Genomic DNA, 18,673 nt, shown 5'->3' on the forward strand with positions numbered 1-18,673 from the left:
TGTTTTATTCTAGAGAGCTGCTACTCTTTGTATGCTGGGCAGCTTAGTGACTACACCTTTCATTTATGTAACAATTTTCCTACAGAATACCTAAAATTGCTATTATACAGTCTGATTTAAAAACTGTGAACACTTGATTTATGAACATATGAATATATTCCAGTTATGGGATGAAAGTATTGATATTTAAAGTAAAGATGTCTTCTATTTAACAAGTTGTGCAATAGCACCAACTTCATGGACAGAATTTTCTTCCCTCAGGAGTAAGAAAACTTATGCATGCATTTTCATGAATGTTTATATAGTGTTTCGTGCATCTTTTGTATTGAAGTTTTAGTTTTGCTGATTTAGTATTTCCAGCAAGTACTAGATTAGTGATCAGGACTATGTTTAATTGTGGTAGATTGTGGTTTAATTGTGCTTCGGTGCTAGAATCACTGTGCTTCAGTGATTCCCTCCAGAATAATTTGCTTTTTTGAAAATCATATCAGTGCTCTTAGGAGGTGAAACCTACCTGTTGGTTATTGAACTGTTGTTCATTCTCACTTCATTTCACACTATTTTATTTATCTGCTCCCTTAATTACCATTTTTATGGGTCTGTATTCTTACCCAAAGGCATTTAAACTTGACAGTGTAATAGATTGTGCTGTGAAAGCTAAATAGCTGTTTATTACTTATCCCTGTTAATTTGGGCTCTGCCACATCATTACGCATGTGATAATGTCCGTGACATTTGCGGAAGTAGTTTTCTTTACAAATCAGTGCAGTTCTCGCATTGCTTCCAACGTTACTTCCTGACCAAAAATCCAGGAAGAATTCTTTCAATCATTCTCCAACAGTAAAATAATAACTGCAGAAATCTGACCACCATTAGCCAGGCGTTACTATGCTCATGTTAATATCTTCTGTGTATTACCTTGAAACTTCCATCTTGGTTCTACTTCCTTGTGTCTTTCCCAACCCTCCCTTCCTCCTTCATCAGTTGCTACCCTAATTTAGATTTGTTCATTTAGATTTTTCCCCTTGTGATTAGGATGGCTGGCTGATGTTCCTTAAAAGATGTTCCTTAAAAACGCAGCTCTTTATATGTTGCAATTTGCCTTGTAGAGATCCTGTTACTTGTTACTTCTTTGATAGGATGTTTTGAACAGTGTCTCATATACTTCCATGTTCCCAACCTTATTTTCTACCTATACGTTTAAGGTTTCCTATTATTTACAAATTACTGGTTTTATCAATCACAAGAAAAAAAAAAAAGATAATATTCTCAATATTTTATTTTGAATTGTCATTGTATAGAAAATCTTTTTAATATACTTGATTAAAATGGAGATATATGACATTAAAAACTTGAGTTACTACATTTTAATGACTTGCTAATTCAAAGCTGTTTTTAAAGTATTGGTTTGGACTTGAGTTTTTTAGATTTAGATTGTAGCTTAAACCAACAGATTCCTATTTTTGGCATTGCTGTGTACCTTTTGTGTCGTTGTCCTGTTACAAGGGAACCACACATTTATCTGCCAGCTGGCTGAACTGGCCAGATGAAACTTGTCTGGCTGGGAGAAAAGCAGGGGTACTGGGCCCAGTGAGTCTGGCTCAGTGGGATGTTTTGTGGACAAAAAGAACAGAGAGCCACAGGCATCGTGCTTGGCCCTTAGAAGCTGCACTTTGTTGTCTCTTTTACCTCTTAATGGTAAAAATCATAGGGATGGTTCCCAAAAGCCAGTGAGATCAAGTGTAAGACTGATTGTTGTGACTCGCTGGAACTGCAGTAGCAAGACTCGTTAATGTAAACCAATTTTGGTTTAAACACAAACCAACATCAGGCATCTTTGAAGTTCTTACAGCTGTACTTTTTTCTTAGCTTAGAGCTGCAAACAAATACCATTTGTTTACTTTTTTAGTAGTCTTTTATGTTAGGTGCACTGCTTTTTTGTGTGTGATGGTAGAGAAACTTGTCCCGTTTCTCAACCCTTTACAAAGCTTTTTTTGTTAATAAGAAAGTTGAAGTAGTTCAGATTCCCCATTCCCAACAGATAATCTGTCTAAGTTGTTTTATCCTAAATATGTCACCAGTTGCTGTGCTGACTCGGATGGGATGCTTCTCCCACCTCTTCTGGAACGTTGCACTAATCTAGGGTAAAAGGGAGTCATTGTCACCACTGAATCACTGGTTTCTACTTTGTTCCTTATTTTCCTTTTAATTCTTCTTCATCATCAAAGTGAGATTTGTTTTTACTGCAGACTTCCTTTCCCTTGACTGGACTGATCTCCTTTCAAAAATAATCCACTATCCAATAACAAATGTTATGTATACCTCATCCATCTCTGTCACACCAAGCCAGCCTAACAAGACACAAAGAAACAAATCTCCCTTTCAGAAGGGTGCAGCTGATGGTTTCACATAGCGCACTGTTCAAACGAGTGCACTAATTTTAATGTTCTTCCAGGTGAGAAAACGTTGAGCAAGTATCAGCGCACAGAGGCAGAAACTGCATAGCAGTGATTCCAGTAGGGCTGTTGCTTATGGGCTAGTATTTTAGGTTATAATCCTAGGATGAATTATTGTCAGCATCTAACCTAACATTTCATGTTTGAACTAAGTCTATGGAACTGCTCAGAGGTGTCTGGGTGTTTGTTACATGCAAGCAAAATTAAGCACTGCAAATGGAAACCTGTGCAGTTGTCTCCAGCTGAAGCCAAGTTAGCCCACCACAGGAAGCTTCTGAAACTCATTTGGAGGAGGTATCACAATCCACTTGAGAAATGCAGTAGGTTTTAAAAGTGCAATTCTCTTTCTGCTGCCTGAGTACCCTCGGCAATGAAAGGTTTCTGCAACTTCATCTGCGGGGAGCTTAGTCACTTGTTGAAGCTGCTGAAGCAACACCTAAATCATTCTAGATCTGAGCCACAGGGAATAAGACTGGATTTTATCTCAACTCTGCATTTCCTTGGTTTTGTGAGTTCAAACGGCATTGAGGGCATTTCAAAGTTATGTGTGGTGATGGGGTGGATGTGGTTTGCTGTGTAATACGTTGAGAGGGAGCCCGTGTATTCCATCACCAAGTAGAAAAGACTCAGTCATGCTCCGGCCTCTTCCTTAGAAACTGATCCAAGTAAATGCTTCAAGAGGTTGAAGCAGAAGCTCCAGAAAAACAAAAAGAATTGGACTGTAGTCATTCGGTCCATTTCTCATCTCTGTTGCATGTAACTGTAGCAGAGTTTCAGACTTCAGCAACAGATTTTAATTTGAACTTTTTGCCAGCTTTATATTTTCTTATGCAACTTACTTTTTAAAATTAAGAGCACATGTTTTCCTTCCAAATAACATGAAGTACATTTATTGGCATTTTAAATAGGCCAAAGTGAGTGAGCAACCTTCTTTTTTTTTCTTTCAAGTCTATTTTTTCCCTACAGGCAAATTGCTGTGGGCTTTTGACCCACCCTTTTTATGACACTATTTCAGCACAAATATTCTTAGTTAGAATCCTAAGTTATTCCTTTGAAACAGAAATAGAAATCACCATCTCAGCTAGCAGTTTCTTCATCTATAGGACTGTCATACGTGCCACGTAGCATACATACAAGTATGCCGTATACATTCGTATGAACTCGCTACCTCTCACGCAGCTGACTTTACGTGCTTGTATTTTTGTTCCATTTGGGATATTCTGTAAGCTAGCGTTTTCTTTCTCTGTTTTCCTTTAAATCGCTTTACAGAATGCTTTCTTGTTTGAGATGTGCTGCTATGGCATGCCATCCTTCAGAGTTCTTTGTAAAAGAGATATGGATCTCTCATTTCATTTACTCAAGCCCATACCACTGAAAAAAAGGCTTTAACCCTGATTCCTAAATCCAGCAAGTAGCAATAACATTTTGAACCTACTATATACTGTGAAATCTTTATTTCTTATGTTTAAGCCTTCCATTTAGCACAATAGTTATTTGCTCTGGTGGAGTATTGAAGTTGTGTACGTCTCACAGTAGGTCTTGCACCCAAGTTATTGTTTGGAGCATGCAATTTGGTCAGCATGGTTCACAAACATAGATATAACCAGCTATAAAATTGCTCTGAAGTTTTATATTTCATGGATTTTCCACAACAGAAAATTGTCATTTTTTAAATTTTTCCTGCCAATACTAATTTGCCCACATCTAAGCCTAATAATACTTTATGAGACCTGGCATGTGGAATAGCAGAGTCTTAGCGATGGAAAGTTTGGGCTTCATTTCTTTTAGTAGTTTTAAGCTGCCCATGTCACAGAAAGTTGTCTTATGCAGCAAGTTGGTCATTTGTAAGCTGCTTCTGCCAGTGACTTTGTTTATGGAGAAAAAAAACTAGCTGTGAAAACTAGCCTTATTTTAAGGTTACAGACAAGAACTGTGCCTGTGATCCCCAGCATAAGCTTTTCCCAGTCACTTTGGAGAGATTAGATGTCTCTTAACATCATCTTACTAGCAGTGAAGTTGCTCCAAAAGGACTCCCTTAATCATATTAGTTTCGCTGCCATCACCCTGTCTTCAGATTCTTTCTTCTTTCCTAATAGAACCAAATCTGCTTTTGCCATCTATTAGGTCTAACATTAATGCTCTTTTACATATTAATTACTATCACTTTACCTATAACATTCAGCCCTCTATCTTTTGGCTCCCCAGTTTTGAATCTGAAAGCTTGGCACTGTCACTGCAATGTGGCAGTAGAAAATGCTGCATTGTGCTATTTGAATTTTCCTATGTCTTTGTATAAGAATTATTGAGTATAGAATGAAGTAAAGCAGAAGGAAATAACAGTTGACTCAGGAATTCACCCATTCTCTATCTTGGCTTGTAATATGATGTATGAATGTTTTGTTCTTGTATTCTAAGTGAGTCTTGGCTCCTTATCCGAAATATTTTATCAAACTTTTTAGGAATCTTCTGAATGATGTAATATCTTAAAGTTTCACTTATGGAAAAAATCAAGCTTAAGGAAGCTTTTCTTAAAAAAATGTTTTTTTTCAGTTACTGAAACATTTTGTTGTGATCTTAAGGTGAAATATTTTTCTGAAAGAATTGTAGAAGTATATTGTAGATTATAATGATATACTGAAATGTGCTTTACATTTTAGTCTGTATAATTACAAACTAAAGTGCATTTTGCATTTTAGACTGTTTGCAGATTTAGAAAAAAATAAACGCATATAGGAAAAGATCGGGAAAGGATCTAGTGTAGATCACAGTATCTGAAGCATATGTTTGAAATAATGCTGATATAGGCTGAAGTATGTGGAATTTGTTATAATTCTGTATACAAATGATGTGCTCATTCTGTGCGTGCACAAAACTTTACCTTTGACATGCTAAGGAGTAATGCCAATGAGTAATTAGGAAAGCGTGGAAACAAGTCGATCTTGTGATAAGTTTCTGAGGTGGTTAATATTTAATACATGTTACAGCTGTGATAGTCTAAAGACACAAGGGAAGGTTTGGAAGGAGACATCATGTCTTATTATACCATATAGCTCAAATAGTTTAAAAAAATAGACTTTCAAGCCTCAGTTTTCTCACAGATCACAGTAATTATTGTAACAATCTCTCCTCGTACATTAATGCGCAAGGCGTTATTTCTGATACAGTCATTAATTTCCCAACTTTGGTCAGAAATGACTCTTTCTTTGTCAAAGATTTGTAGCAACATGGTTCTCAGAGACTGCAAATAAGTGGTTTAGCTGAATATAGATACTGTAGGAAACATCTGAAGAACAGTAATAGTTGGAGAGAGCACTTCACAGCTCTAGAAACAGTAACTGGCACTCCAGGGCAATGGTTTTTTTAATATATGCTAGTTTTAAGCAGATTTTCTTGTGAAACCTTTAATAAGCTTGATCTCAGTCACCTACATCTGTTTGGTAGGATGTCAGTATTTTATCTGTGTCATCCCGTACATCCCAAGAATTCCAGGGAACTGCAGTGTTGCTTGTGAGGTGGGAACAAAAAGGGAGAACTACTGTGTGAGGTTTTCAGTGAAAAGGCTTGTTTTCAGAACTATGTTTATGAAAGAGAACGTGTTTTTTCAACTTCATATGTTACAATTAGCTGGAAAGACAATGGTTTTGTCAGAGATGCAATGCACCTATATTTCTTTTGAGAAGCTACAGACAAAATGCAGTTAGAACAGTAACTAATGAGAGCTATATGCAAGAGTAAATCTGAACTAATGGACTACAGTAAAGTAGCAGTGTATAGTCTTCTATATACTTAAAGAGTGTGACAGAATTACCACGTGTCAGCTTCGTTCCTCGCACTCTGACGTTCCCGAGCTGACTCCCTGTGGCTCAGCCTGCTGCTGATGCCACAGCCGCAGCGCACAGCGCATTTTGCTCCTGAGGACTGGAGGATGATCTGCGATCACATAAACGAGAATCGTGGATTCAGAAGTCTGTGTCTTGCATTTCGAAGGTTGTGTCTCATCTGTACCATGCTTGCAGAGTTGTAAGGGTTCTTTGTGTTGGCCAGTGTCATCCTTTCTCGGTGTGTGTTGGTGCCCTCACCTGAAGGAGCACTTTCTGTGACATGTTCCTTGTGCACATCAGCAGACTGCAGCGAGATACGGTCTGTAATCTGTAGCAGTGGTTGGTAAATGATTGATGATATGCTCATGTCTCATTACAATGTGATAGGTGAATTCTTAAGGGAAAAAAGACATTATATATAGTGACTATAGGCCACAAACTTAAGTTTCTTCGCCAATGGGGTCACCCCCTCCAAAAAGGTAAATCTCTTTGCTCTAGCCATGCCTTGGGTAGGAGGGAGCTCTGTCCATCTCTGTGTATGCGGAGAAGGGGAGGAGCAAGAAAAGAAGACAAGGAAAGGGACATAGAATCTGTAGAGTCAGCTTCCTACCATAGGTGAAAGCCTGTCTAAGGGAAGTATTTTGTTTTTTGTTCTTGTTTTGTTACTTTGCCTGTTCTTCATTTCAGGTTATGTGTGAGATGGAGAGCCAAATCCACAAGCTGAGGGAAGAGCTTATTCAGGTAAATGCTCAGCGCAAGCAACAGCTGATGGAGATGAGCCTTCAGAGGGAAGAGGAAAAGCAGAGGGCAGCTCGAGATCACGAGATGGTGGTGAATAAGCTGAAAGTGGAGGCAGAAAAAATGTTGCTCGACCTGAAAAAGGTGCATGATGCAGAAACAGAGAAGGCCTTGGACAAGGTAAGAGAATCACACAGGGCTGCTTCTTGTGGCTCAGCAAAAGGGAAGCAATCACCTCAAAAGTCAGATAACCAAAGCTTTACAAGGGAAAATGTTTAGGGGGTCACTTGATTTGAAAACAAAAGGTAGTATGTTGTAGATCTGACATAGATGCTGTAATCCCTGTATGAGAATGGAAATTCTGTGGCTCTCTAATGAAAGACCTCTCTTTGAAGATGCAGTGGCAGCAATCGCTGCTGTAGCTGTCTGCTGTGAGTGCTGCTGGGGCAGCACCTTCCAGCCGTGTTGCGAGTGGGATGGCCATGACCTTTAAAATCCAGATGACTTTAAAGGGAAACCCAGCTAAGGACTAGGCTAGTTGCTTTTCCTTTATTGGACTAGATAGAGTAGAAAGGGCGGTTCTGTCTAACCACACTTTTTCTCCCTCAAAATGAGGAAAAGTTCTTAAGGAGAAAAAACTCAGGCTAAAACTGCAAGGAAATTGGGTCTAGTAGCTAACAATGGCTGATCTACTTTTGCCTGTGTGCATCAGATGAGCAAGTACTGTGTGAAAGGTTTGAAGATAAAAATTAACGTTTCAACTTCATCAAGGCTTCCCTCCCCATTCTGTTCAGCGGGGTCACCACGTATTGCTGCTTCAACGCTGCACTCACAGCAGCTTCCTGACAAACCCCTTTCACTGGCTCCTTGAATAGAAATGTTTCTCCACATTAAGGATGGTATGAACTAAAACATGTCAGTTTTATTTCAAAGACTTAACTAAAAACGGCTGCTCAATATTGATGGTAGACTAAGGGTGTATATGTGAGCTGATAGTTGTTGAAGTATCTTTCATATGTGTTAATGTAATAAATGATACGTTTTATTGCCCAGTGATGTACAGTGGCATAAATTAACAATCTGCATATACTGTTTGAACAGCCTTTGTGAAAGTGACATTTCATTTACCTGCGTCAGGTTCTTGGTCTGTAATTTTAAACAGCATTTGGAGGATTATGTTGGAAATCAGCCAGCCTGAAGCCATTAAAATGGCTGTGATCAACAATTCAGAATCTTTTCTGAATGTAAGGAAAGCTCTGCTTGGCATAATTATTTAAAGCCAAGGTCACAGAAAGTATTTAAACCTTTGAAATTCATCATTAAAGGATTAATTTTAACTCAGGAAGACATTGTCATTTTTGCTTAAAAATGGAATTTGAATCTCAATTCTTTTCTTTCTTTGATCTTTTTTTACATGTGTAGTATAGCAAAAGAAAAGCTAACTTCTTTACATCCTCAAATTAAAGTTACAAATAATCCTTCATAGGGAAATATCTTTAATAGACTTGAATTGTCGTTTCTGTCAGAAATGTTTTCTTTTAATTTATTGGATTTTTCTATTTTTTCCAAATAAAATTGCTAATTTTAAGCACTATTAACTGCTATTAAAAATTACGTTTTTTAACTTAGTGTACTTTTTTTTTTTTTTTTTTTTTTTTACTTCTAATCAGAAGAGCACATGTTGAGTAGAGAACAAGGAAAAAAAGTCTTTTGGAAAATCTGTCGTAAATGTGAAAAAATACCTTGCATTTACCATCAAATCTCCCTCTACTGTTCTTCTTCATTTCTGTCTTCCAAATGTAGAGCTGTGGAAATTGGCCACAAAGTCAAAGTAGCTTAAAGGGCAAACTCCATATAAAGGTCAAAAGTAACAGTTTCCACTAACTCAGTTTCAAATCTTTATCCTCTTAAAATCTGCAGAATTTTAACGGAGATTTTATTTGAAGGGGGTTGACTAAAATACCTTAATTGCAGCGTGAATCTTAAAACTTGTTTTTAAAACAAGCAAATCTTGTTCCCCTGAAATTTAGGACAATATGGGAGAAAGTTTTGTCCTCCAAACTGAATTCTTTTTGCCAAGTCTTTAAAGATTGTTTAAAAATCCAAGAGGAAGCTGAAGTTCGCTGTTTAGGCTTGGAAATAGTCATATGGCTGTCCAGATTTTCTGAAGGTCAGTCCATTCCCACATGAAGGATCTCATTCCTCAGTGGTCTGTTTTGTGAGTAATACTGATTTCTGTGTGTATTCCTTTGTGAAATTGTGGACTGTTGTTTAAAAAAAAAAAAAAAGCTAAAATTTGAGTGGAAAAAAAATTAAAATAAAAGTGGGTAAAAGAAGACATAGGATTTATGTGGTATTGCCCTCCCCATAGCCCTGCTCCAGTGGGGATGGGAGGAAGGAGAATGGGCAGAAGAGATTAGAGAAAAGGTTTTCATTGCAAGCACACTGGACATTTAAATATTTGTTGGTATTTGTAGACAGCTTTTCAATATTTAGGTAAACATATTGTAATTTACTGAAGTCTTTAAAGTTGAGATTTTAAGCAATAGAGAAGATAGGACATTGTTTATTTTAATATTTTATTTGACTCATTTTGTTAGAGATTACAGCATACAATGCCAGAAAGTTACTCAATAAAAATCATACAGTAATGTTTTTGAACCTGTGATTCTAAAAGCAATTATCTTCTGACAGTTATTGCATCTCCTGATCAGTTGGGGAGTGATAAGTGGGAAAATATTTAACAGGTTGCCAAATGACACCGTGTAACCCACCCTATAGGAAAAATAAACATATCTATTGACATGGAAAAAATAATAAAGGGAACAGTCCATAATTTTCCACTGACCCCCTCTCTTGCAGGCAGTATTTTCACTTAAATACCACTTTGTAAGAAAGTGAACGACAGCTGATGTAAATACGTACCTTTTTACTTTTGCTGAACCTGGTTGGACAACCCAGGGGCACCTCTGAGATTTCTCCAGGCTGGACACCACCCCATGAGCAGTATGGTCCCTGAGAAGGTGACGAGGGCTCCGTCTCACCAGGGCGGGGAAGGCTTGGGGCTGGAGGTCCGACCTCCTGCTCCCTGGGGCAGGGCCCAGCCGTGCTGTCTCCCCACAATTTGCTTGTGTTCCTGACCAGTGCTACCAGCCCTATAAAAGCATGGGGGCTGTAGCCCTGAGCTTCACGCACCTTTCTTGCTGAACCACAGGTTGAAAGGGTCCAGATCCAGCCGCAGGGGAAGGGGCAGAGACACTCCCACCCCAGCACTTGGGTTCCTGTGGAGCATCTGCCCAGGACTGAAAATCTTTGACAGGCTCTTACAATTTGCTCTTGGCTGAGTACACTATGGTATGCTTGCGTGTTTGTAACTTAGTGCTGTTCTGTCAAAGCAGACCTCTTTCTTGAGCTGTTCCTGATTTGGACCTGGCCTTCTAAAGTCTCCCTGTTCATTTTTGCATGTCTCCTTCCCCGTCATGTGAGCCACATTGCTGAAGACAGAGGCGTGTGGAAGGCTTGTAGGCATACACAGGTCTGATGGGCGTTTTTCCTTGTCCCAAATGTCCTGTTCCCTCAGTGGGCTGGGGTATAGACTCAGAAGTGCAGAAGAGAGAGCAGGGCAGGCAACTCCCTTCCATCAATCTTTCCTCCTTTTCCTAAGCAGGGCCCTACCACCACCCTGGAGCCACAGATGTTGTGTCGAAATAGGGCTGAGCTGGCACGGGAGCAGCTCCGCATGTACTTGGTAGCTCGATGCAGAAGAAGGTGTTCCACTGGGCAGCGGCAGTTCTTCCTTAGCCTTCTGCTAGGTCAGGTGCCACAGCCCCATCACCCGTAATCGCCTTACTGCTCACCTTGTGAGTCGTAACATGGCACCTGTATTGGAACACGGAGCCACCTTATCAGATCCGGATAACAAGCCGCAATGTGCTTAAGGTCAGATAAGCTCTGCTGGCCATAAATCAGACAAAATTCAAGGCGACAGCATGGAGCATTTGAAACTACTTATGTCTTTATGACTTCAGTACTTTCCTAATGTCTATTATCTATCTTTTTATAAAAACGACTTGACAATTTCTCCAGAGTATTTCCTGTATGTTAGTTAAGGAATCTTATATATCACTTCAGAGGAACACTTGTACTCAATCATAGTGATTTAGAGTTGCTTTTAAAGCTGTTCATATATAGATTTAGTTTGCCTGAATTTCATTACATCAGGTGATTATAGCATTTTCAGATATGATGGTAATTTTTAGTATTTGAAGTCACACCTCACTGATGAAATAAAACAAACTGTTTAAGAAATGAATGTATTAGACATACTACTGCATTCAGGCTCTGCTAATGAGGAGTTTCAGCAGCGGGGAGACAGGTGGGTTGTAGGCTGCATCAGCAGCACGTGCAGCAGGACCACTCCTCAGCCAGGTGTGACAGGCTCCACAAAGCTTATGGGCATTTTCAGGTTTGCCAGAAATTACTGAAAGAAAGAGACAAACTGCATTTCTAAGTGTGTGCAGATGTGAAGCTTGGCTAACACAACTGTTTGTAACATTTGTCTGTGGTATTTTCTTGGCAAAGAAAATGAGCATTCAGAAAGCATGACCCTAGCAGATCAGTAGACATGCTAACAATGCTCAAAGGAAGCAACCTTGGAACGCTGAAAATACCTCATAAAAAAGCTCTCTGAGCAGTGTACATGAGTAAATTGGAGTGGGAGAAAAAGGTTTTTTTCCTCTAAATAACTTTCAACATTCAGCTCTTTATTGACTTCTTTTCTGTAGTTAAATAGAGAGTTTTTGACTCATCCTGTTAATTCTTTATGCAGGTTCCAGGAACATCTAATTCTTTTTCAGTGCTGCTTTTTTTGTGGAGAAGTAATTTACATTCTTGTGTATTGACTATTCTTAACACACATGTTATTTGATTACAGGATGAAGCTGTAGTCAAAGAGAAAAAAAGGGGGGGGAGGGGGGGGAGAATCAGCACTTTAGTTTCTGGACTGCACATCTGATTCAATGCAGTTGTGAAATGGCTCATTTTACCAAGATGGGACTCCAACGTAGCATGTAACTTGGCCAGAGCTGTGCAAATCCGTCTGGTTGGTTTTAATGATGTAGCAGTTAGCTATACTCTGAGATTTCTGTTACTTGAAATAACATATGACAGCTACAGTGTTTTCTGGTCTATACCTGTTACAATCACTCCACCTACATCTGGTGGGAAGTCCATATAAAACTGCAATGCCCAGGAAATCTGAAGTTAAGATTTAAATTTGAACGAATATATATGTATGTGTGTGTGTATGTATATTTTTGAAAGAATATGTATAAATATACTGTCAGTGATTATTTCCCTGATTAAGAATAACTATTCTGTATAATAATGTTTTAATGTGATGTTTTTGTAGCAGGGACTTTTTTTGGGGAAAAAAAAAGTACAGATGGTGTTTTATGATTGGATGTTTATTTATTGAAGAACTTGTACTTGCATACAGTTTACAATTAAGGTACTGATTATATGCCCTACAGACCTTTCAGTCCTTCCTTTATCACCCAGCTTCATGACGCTGGATACATTAACCGACAAGCGCAGCCCTGGGATGCTGTCCAACTGGACATATTCATTGGGCATACTTTCATACTGCACATGTAGAAATATCTTTATTTCACAGTATCTATGCTGGCATGATTCTCAGTACTCGTGCAGATGATGTCATACTGTTCAGTCCTGGCAAAAAAAAAAAAAAAAGATGAAGGAAAAGAATATGACATCTTCAAAGAAATTAGAGAGATTCTAAGAGATGCTCTATTAAAAGTATTGAGTTTCCTCTAAGCAGTTACTTCTGCTCATAAAAAAAAAAAAATAAGCATTGCATGCTTTTCATTAGCTTACACCACTGAATGCAGTCTCTTTAGCTGTTGTTCTTCTCTGCCAACTACATTTCATTAGCTACCAAAACTGGTTCCATCATTGTATCTAAGACCTTCTGGGAACTGGACATCTCTGCAGCAATTCTGTAGGCTCCTGCTTAGACTTCTTAGCACGATGGAGACTTTGATCTGAGAGACATCTTTCACTTCATTAACTTGAACACTAATAGTGATAGTATAGAAAGTTCAACTGGATGCTCGCAAAACAGATTCTATTTTCATACACTTTGCAGTGATACCCTGATTATTTACATGGGGGCAAGTGGGTCAGCCATAAAATGTGGACATGTATTCTTCCTGAGTATAATGATATCATTAAACTCTATCTAATTATAGCGTAGATACACGTTTTTCTTCATGCTGAATGCATTCAGGATCTCCACCAGTTGTCATACATGTGCCATTTTTTATACTAAAATTTTTAAGTGTTTTTGTATTACACAGATTCTTTTAGTTATAAATAATCTAAAGAGCATCTCCTTACCAAGAGGAGTTGCATGTTCCCTGAGTTTCTTGATTTTTTCCATTATCATCTGAAAACCATTGCCTGTTCCAGAGTAGTAACATTTTTGTTGTTGTTGTGTTGTAGAGTCTGTTAGTTCTTGAACAATTTTGACATGCTGGTGTTAGTGATCTACCAGCTAATATTACTCAAAGTGAGTTTAGTAGTTTGGCTCTATTGAAGAAATCCTGCCAAAAGCCTAAAACATCAAGAGAAAAGAAATGTATTTCTAAAAAAGAAAAGATTGAGCAAAGTTAGTATATGTTTTCATGAGAAGTGCCACTTACTTAATGTCTGTATCCTGCTTCTATGAAGGACAGCAGACAGCAACTCTGCAATAACATTTTTGCTCACAGAGGGAGAAAAACCAATTTCTTCTCTAGTGTGTCCCCCTTTGCCCTGCTCAGTCTCTTTCATCCCAAGGAAAGAAAGATGATAGTGGACAAGGAGCACGGTCACAGGAATTGCATCATCCCACAGGGGAGCTATTTGGAAGAGCCTTCAGTCAACAGAGCCAAACGCAAAGCAAAATATGGTAGAATAATTTCAGGGATATTTTACTCAAATGAGACTGAAAAAAATTTGTCTCTTTCCCTGCTGGTGTTATTTCAGAGCAATAGGCTCAGTTACCCGTACGCAGAGTTACTGTTCTCCCACCTCCTTTGGTTGGGGCGGGGGAACATCCAGAAAAACAAACTAGGAAACAAAAGGTAAGGTTTCTGGCATCCCTGCCCATGGCAGGGGGGTTGGAACTAGGTGATCTTTAAGGTCTCTTCCAACCCAGGCCGTTCTATGACTTCTGCCCATCGATTTTATTTATAAACTTGGTCCGAGAGGTAACCAAGGATAGCTGATATCACTACCATTGCAGAAAAAAATATCCATCCACAGACACTAGACTTACTTTACAACATCTTAATTAATGTTTGGAGAAGAGATCAAGCACTACATTATTCACAAATAACAGCGTTAGGTTAAGCATTAAAATGTCCAAGGTACTACTGTTAAGAAACGAAAACCAGGCAAGAGGCATGATTGAGCTAAATAATAAGTTATGACAGAATATGTAATTTAAAAGATAGCTTTCAACAGGGGAAGCATTGATACAATTGAAATTGGAGAACTGTCATCTGGCCTGTCTTGCAGCGTGCACTTTTATTCATTCCCTATCACATCAGTTACAGCTGGCTGGTTGGGAAGCTTGGCTGTAATCTCCCATGCCTCTGGGGAGGAGAGTGGGCTGGTGGCCCCTTAGCCTGACCTTGGAGGATGTACCGATGCCTTTAGTACGACTGTTTCAGTCTTAACTTCTCTGAGTATGAAGTGCAGGAGGCTTTTTTCAGTTGCAGGATGACTCTTCTAATTATTTTTTCGATAGTTTTCAGAGCCTTTCTTCACTATCCAACCTGTAGTACAGCAGATTTATTTTGTAGTACACAACTGCTTATTATTTTAACTTTGTTCAATATTTTTAAAGCCCAACTCAATCATTACCTCATTTTCCTTCCCCCCACCCCCACCCCCCCACTATGCGTCTCAGAAAAGGCTGACTGCATGTAGGTAGAGTTTTCTCTATGGAAAGTAAGAAAACTGAAACGTTCTTATTAATTTTGTCTTAATTCAACAGATATGCCTCAAATACGATCAATTTTAGTTATCTTTATATCACAGAGTAGAACATTAGCAAAACCACTGGCTATTTTCAAGTGTAGTAGCTAATTGTAATGTAAGATTACTTGGTTTTGTTTTTGTTTTTTTTTTAAACAGCTAGGCCAATTAATTATGAAATAATTTTCAGAATTATTGAATGGATACCATCTGGTCTCAGTGCCTAGACAAGGTAGGACCAATCCTACAGTTGATGTGCTGTTACTGGGAGGCAGTATCTGCTGTGATCCCTGGTGATCTTGTGGGGGCTCCCTAATGCAGGCAGCTGTAGGTAATCTACTGTCTGCTCCACCTGCCAGCAGTGACTGCTGTTTGTTACTTGGAGTTAGGAAGTAGTAAGTAGAAATATCTCGTGCATCCCATGCCAGGGAGCTCCCCAATCCTACTTTTCTTGAAACTTTCTTAGGCGATGTGCCCCTTATGCAGTGAGTCTCTCAAGACCCCAGACGTGAAAGTCAACACGAGCTGAAGCTACCCCATGGAACATGTCCTTGGCATATCTGCTTAGGGTGGCATTTAGATCTCAAAATTTTTCACTATACCTTTATTTTAGAAAGAAGGTTCAGTTATTAGGACCAAGCTAATATAAAACATATTTATTGTATTTTTAAATTCTGGCACAATTTGAAGACGCTTATACTTATTTGCTCTTTTTTCCTATCTCCGTAATGGAGCAGTGCTGCAGGTGGCTTTTTTTTTTTTTTCCTCCATTTTGGAGGGAAAGGAGTGTTTGGGAAACAGGGAGGGGGTAAAACAGTGTTATTAGTCCTTCAGAGTCTTTAATGTGAAGAAACAAAAGTGTTCCAAAACGACTTGCTGATAGCTGCAGAGCATGTCAGGGAATGAAACCCACCTTCATTAAGTGAGTAAGAAAGAACTCTAATTGTTTTGAAGTTCTTGTGATCAGTCTGCATGCGCTTCATTGTAATGTGATACTAAAGTGCCTCAATTATGATTTGTATATTTTGGTGCCAGAAGGTTTTTTTCTTATGCTAAATTATTAAGTTCTGTCAGCTGCTGGGCTGTCATATAGAGATACAGTAAATCACATTATATTTTGTCATGGATTACACAGAGCAATAAATTTGGGAACAGAGATCAAAGTAGTTTCACAATCACATCTGAGTGTAGGAGGGGTGTTTAACTTGTAGAAAATCTGATTTAGGTGAAACTGTTGCAGTTCTTGTGTGAATTTGAAATGAATTTGGGTGTCTGCTTGAAAGTGAATAAGGTACAAATCCCCAAAAGAGTTCTCCTGCCTTTAGTTCACAGGAGTTAATTCTGACCTACAGCTGCAGGACAGAGAACAGATAAATAATTAAACATTGAGAGTATTAAGTGTCTCACAGTGTCTCATTTATGCTTTTAATTGCTTTTATGATTGAGCAATATATTCCATTCTCCTTTTAATTGGGACTTTGCTGGACTTGTGCGCAGCTAGTTGTTGGTACAGTAATGCTTTCTGGCTCCGAGAAGTTCTAGCGTTCTTTTGGGGAAGCTTTGTTGTATTTAAAACTACAGAAAGTAATCCCACATAATCTTGCTGAGGAACACTGATTACTTCAGATTGTAGATTTGTTAGGGGATTGTGCCTTACTTTGAATGTTTGTCTTTCCAACTGTAAAAGCTTAACTTTTGTTGGGCTGTCATCTAATGATGTAACTTAGCAATACCCAGCCTGTCCTTTTGTTTCCAGTTTTCCTTCTATTTAATAAAACAGATTTGCTCTCAGAATGATACTTAGGATTTCTTTCTAGTCCTTATCTTTTTATCATTTGCTTGTTACTGCTACACAGTTCAACTTAGAACAGCAATTGCAAATCTAAAAAAAAAGTAAAACTCACATTCTTACTGTTTATAGTCCGTTCAGGAGCCTTGTTGTCTCTCCTTGGCAAAAGTCACAGCTCATGAACTTGGCTAGTATCAGATGATAAAGTGCATGGGCCTCAGAGATCTCTGAATTCTGCTGGAATTCTTTATTGTAAAGCCTGCAACCGAGTCAACCCCTGGATCAGGGTCACATCTTGGTACTGGTGCCTTCTAGTTGTGGAGGAAACATTAGCTATGACTTGAATCATCAAAGATGTTTAGCAGCCTTATCCCTTCGTGCTTTTACTGGGTGTCAGCTGTTTGTGTACCAGAAACATCTGGGCCTGAGTGATACAAACTCTTCTGTAAACATCTTTGTGCTGGAGTGGGGGAGAGAGACGGGATGCGCACAGCAGTGAGGTGTCCTTGGAGCAGAGGTGCCCGATGTTGCTGATGAGCAAAGGCAGCCTGCAAAAGCTGCAGTCATTCCCTTTGGGTACATATTTTAACTGTTAAGGCTCTGAAAAACAAAATGCCACCGCTCTTGATATAATGTCTTAAGCCCAGTTTAAGTAACCATTTTAATTCAGTTAGAAGAAAACCAGGAGATATTAAAACCATAATTCAGGAACGTATTTGCAGAGTACTAGGTTTAAGTACATAACTGAGGGAGAACTAGGCTTCGGTATCCTTGCACGGAGAGTGTTTCATTCTCAACATCTTCACTAGGTTCACTCAGTTCATCTTACAGGAATGGTGAGCAAAAGAAGGAACCATGCCATAACGTAAAAGCCATCTGCCTCCAAGCTTTTCTGGCCGAAGTCACGGTACATCTTCAGATTAAACTATAATTTGCTGTCTGTCCTTCGAATTTCTGACACATACATCAGTGCTATCTTCGTGTAACATAAACTTAAGGCATTGAACAATTTCATACGGAAAGACTAGAGTATTAATCTGGTGTTAAAGCCTTGTAATGTATACAAGGCTTGTGTTTTGGGCCAAATCATGCGGTTGGTTTTAGGTAAGGTGCCTGTCTCACTGCAGCACTGAATAGAAGTCACTGTTAGTGAAGCTGGGAAATATTTAGGTGCTTAGTAAATCCATTTAGGTGAAGCTAGTAATTACACTGTAGTGTAAGGTTTGTACAACTTTGGCATTGGCCACCGTGAAGCTGGAGTCTCACAGAAGAATTACTGGAAGAGTTAAATGGGTGTATTTAATTTCTGTACTTAATTTCAGAATGATTAAAATATGCCATTGGTTCAAATGAAAGGACTGGAAATAAGAGTTTTCCTAAGGCACAAATTGCACAAGCAGTTTTTCAGGAGGCCCCCATTAAGCAGGGAATTGCAATACACTGCAGAAAGGCAATTCTTCATGAACGTAGAGGGTCAAATCCATTCCTATTCATTTGTGTTTTTTTTCCCAATGAAAAGTGCTTGGCACATGAATGAGAGGGTGATTGTTTTTTTTTCCCTGAAGATGTATGTTTTTTAAAAAAGGAAGAAAAAGATTTATAGACCTACAAAAGTGGAATGTTAAATAGAATATTAATAGGATTTGTGAGTATGACGGATTGGGATTTTATCATTCATTTTGGAAAGCCTTGAAGTCTTTCGGTACTTGACTAATTATTCTGTTAACATTGTTTTGGATATTGAACTAGTTTTAATAGTCTTTTTGGTGGCTCAAATTACATGTTTGAACTGGTATGCTATTTTCACTCTTACACAGATTTGGCTT

General features: G+C 38.6%; 1 protein-coding gene across 2 annotated transcripts in view; it reads left to right on the forward strand.

Annotated features, from left to right (window-relative positions):
* CEP112 (centrosomal protein 112) overlaps window positions 1–18,673 on the forward strand; it is a 162,377-nt gene that overhangs the window by 91,332 nt on the left and 52,372 nt on the right. For both annotated transcript variants that reach the window (XM_035558738.1, XM_035558739.2), the window contains exon 21: window positions 6,965–7,195. In XM_035558738.1, the coding sequence (XP_035414631.1) occupies window positions 6,965–7,195 (231 nt within the window). The remainder of the gene's footprint in view (window positions 1–6,964; window positions 7,196–18,673) is intronic.

Source organism: Cygnus atratus, chromosome 18, assembly GCF_013377495.2.
Source record: "Cygnus atratus isolate AKBS03 ecotype Queensland, Australia chromosome 18, CAtr_DNAZoo_HiC_assembly, whole genome shotgun sequence".
Taxonomy (NCBI): Eukaryota; Metazoa; Chordata; class Aves; order Anseriformes; family Anatidae; genus Cygnus; species Cygnus atratus.